This window comes from Triticum aestivum, chromosome 2B, assembly GCF_018294505.1.
Source record: "Triticum aestivum cultivar Chinese Spring chromosome 2B, IWGSC CS RefSeq v2.1, whole genome shotgun sequence".
In the NCBI taxonomy this organism is placed as follows: Eukaryota; Viridiplantae; Streptophyta; class Magnoliopsida; order Poales; family Poaceae; genus Triticum; species Triticum aestivum.
Window position 1 is genome coordinate 174,850,813 of NC_057798.1, and position 2,701 is coordinate 174,853,513.

A 2,701-nucleotide genomic window follows, 5' to 3' on the forward strand; every position below is an offset into this window, starting at 1 on the left:
TTTGACGCTCTGGATGACCCGTTAGGATTGATCATGTCTATGGGTGAAATTCATAGCCCAACTTCAAATAACTATTATTGATAACATGATTTGACCTTCTTCCTTTTTTTTTTGCTCGAGTTGTAGGTTGGATTTGAATCTGACATTTTACGACGGGGCAACTATATGTACGTGATAATTTCTTTTGAAAACTTTTACAGTCTACTAGGGATGGCGATACCGTACGGGAAGGTATGGGCTGCCGCCCCAGGTTGTTGTGTGATGTGATGGTTGAGCCCCTGCCCGAACCCCGATTCATTTTGGACGAGGAGACGCGATAGGTCCTTGTATCAGGGCCAAGAGGAGACCAACAACGTGAAGGTCCGGGAAAACCGTTTATTCAAATGGACTAGCACCTGAGCGGAAAACGATCTAGAGGCCAATCGAGCGTCCAAGCAAGCTAGCCGTTCCACAGTCCTGTTTGTAATATTTCATGTGTTTTGGAGGTTACACCACCTAGGTCTCGAGAATCTTAAACTATTTTTAACCATTAGTTACATTAACTTTTGAGTGCATCTTTTTGGCAAAAAAAAAGACTGTTGAGTAGCTAGCTTTGTATTTGAATTTTATGAGCTTTGATTGAGCGGACTTGCATTTATACGTTCAAACTTGGATCCGCCACCGAGTGTATTCTCGAGAAGAGGCCAGATGGGCACACATGCAAGCTCGGTGGAGCGCAGAGACTTGATTTGGCAACCATGGCCCTTCCATTTCTAGTGAGAAAACGTCAAAGACGACGTAAATGCCGCACTAAAAAAAATCATGTTATGCAAATTAAGCTGTGGCACATGAGCCAAACACACTTAACTCCGGCAGAAGAAAACACATACTCGATCATGCTGCAGCAATCTGTATATGCTGAGCTAAACACATACTCGATCATGCGCAAATCACAACCTTATTCACTACTAGTGCAGATAAACTTAATAACCTGATAAATTGGCCTCCTTGTTCTTGTTCAGTACATCGTGAAGAAAAACCCCGGCATGGAAGCCCAGGATGCTCACCAAGGCCATGGCTATCATTGCCCATGCCGGGATGCAGGAGTGCAGCCAGTCGAGATAGCCGCCGGACGGCTTGCACGCAGCAGCCCGCTCTTCGCCGACATCCAGCTTCTGTCGCAGGTGGCTCGGCAGCAGCACGGCGTCGATGACGTACACGGCGAGGGGGGCCTCTTCGGACACCGTCTTGGTCACCCTGACCCCAGCGCCGCTCGCGCACGACGGCCACAGCCGCACCGTGTCCCCGTCGCCGCGGATGGTGATGGCGTGGCTCTTGTTTGTGGCCGCGTCGGTGGCCAGCGAGCTCACTGACACCCAGTCGAACGCCCGGAACTGCTCCCTCCGGTAGCACACCGCCGCGCCGTGGTACAGCAGGACGGCGAGCCGGTCGTCGGCGCCGAGGCTTCTGAACTTGGGCTCGAACTCGGCAAGGGCCTTGTCTTCGGGGCAGAACACCGTGAGACCGCCGGCGCCCGCGGCGCGCTCCCAGAAGAGCTGGCCCGCGTTCCCCGTCTCGGCGACGAGGCGGGCGAAGCGGCCGCAGGCGCCGCCCGTGGAGATGACGTCCGTGAACGCCCGCTCCTCCGGCGCGTCGGACGCGTGCCCATGGCCCGAGCCGTCGATACCCCGGAACTCGAGCCGGGGCGCTTCGCCCGCCTCGTCGTCGAGATGGGCCATGAACACCGGCTCCTCCGGCGCGTCGGACGCGTGCCCACGGCCCGAGTCGTCGATGCCTCGGAACTCAAGCCGGGGAGCTTCGACCGCCTCGTCGTCGTGCGTGGAGATAACGGGCATGAACTCCGGCTCCTCCAGCGCGAAGGGCCCGTGCCTACGGCCCGTGTCGTCGATGCCTCGGAGCTCGAGCCGGGTCAGCCCTGCCTCGCCGTCGCCGCCCGCTGCAGCGCCTCCAGAAACGACGAGCAGAAGGAGCAGAAAAGGTGCGGCCATCGCGCCTGCACCAAGAGAGCGCGAGGGAGGGGAGTTGCTGAGTGGCTTCTGGCTATGCCTAGCTAGGCTGGTAGTTGCAGTGCAGTGCAGGGGTTGTGGCCGCGAGGGTGGAGTATTTATACACGGTGAAGGAGGCTGTGAGGCATACGAATGGCGAGGTAGGAGCTCCATGGTCTCGAAGGGAGCGAGGAAGGAAGGAATCGCGAGGGCTATACGTGTCGATCGTCCATAGGGTAGGGGATATGGAAACGAGCAAGGCAAAGCGACGTCATGCCGTCCAGCCGTGGATCGCCACAACAACTAGTATAACGCCCGTGCGTTGTCACAGGCTCTTCAAAATTTATAATCAGTATCTTTCATTTATCATCCCCTTATATTGGGTGATTATGGGGTGCTCTAATTAGAAACACAACAATCAAATATTAGGAAATTTCACCGAACGAATAACAACGAATAATACGATATCTATCAAACGAATAAAATGAGGTCATATTTTTGGTCCGTCATGCACTTCTGTTGAAAAGTGCCTATCCCTTTTAGAATCAACCCACTGTTTGCTCGCACGCAAAAAAAATACATCTCTAAAGTGGGGAACCGATCGGTGCCAAAAAGAACTCAAACTCCTATCCAATCTCGACTTCGTGCTCTTCCACTTCCATTGATAAAGATGGGACGTCAAGGGTTTCATCATGATGACCTCGAGCAGCCGCCGA

At 54.0% G+C, this 2,701-nt stretch overlaps 1 protein-coding gene across 1 annotated transcript; it reads right to left on the minus strand.

Annotated features, from left to right (window-relative positions):
• Positions 1 to 782: 782 nt before the first annotated feature.
• LOC100037571 (uncharacterized) lies at positions 783 to 2,132 on the minus strand. The gene has a single exon (XM_044466839.1). It carries the CDS (start codon positions 1,986 to 1,988, stop codon positions 963 to 965), a length of 1,026 nt encoding a protein of 341 aa, XP_044322774.1. The 5' UTR covers positions 1,989 to 2,132; the 3' UTR covers positions 783 to 962.
• Positions 2,133 to 2,701: the final 569 nt, after the last annotated feature.

What these genes read in the sequence shown, in the direction of transcription:
- LOC100037571 (XM_044466839.1), bottom strand. Translation starts at nt 1,988, where the DNA reads ATGGCCGCACCTTTTCTGCTCCTTCTGCTCGTCGTTTCTGGAGGCGCT.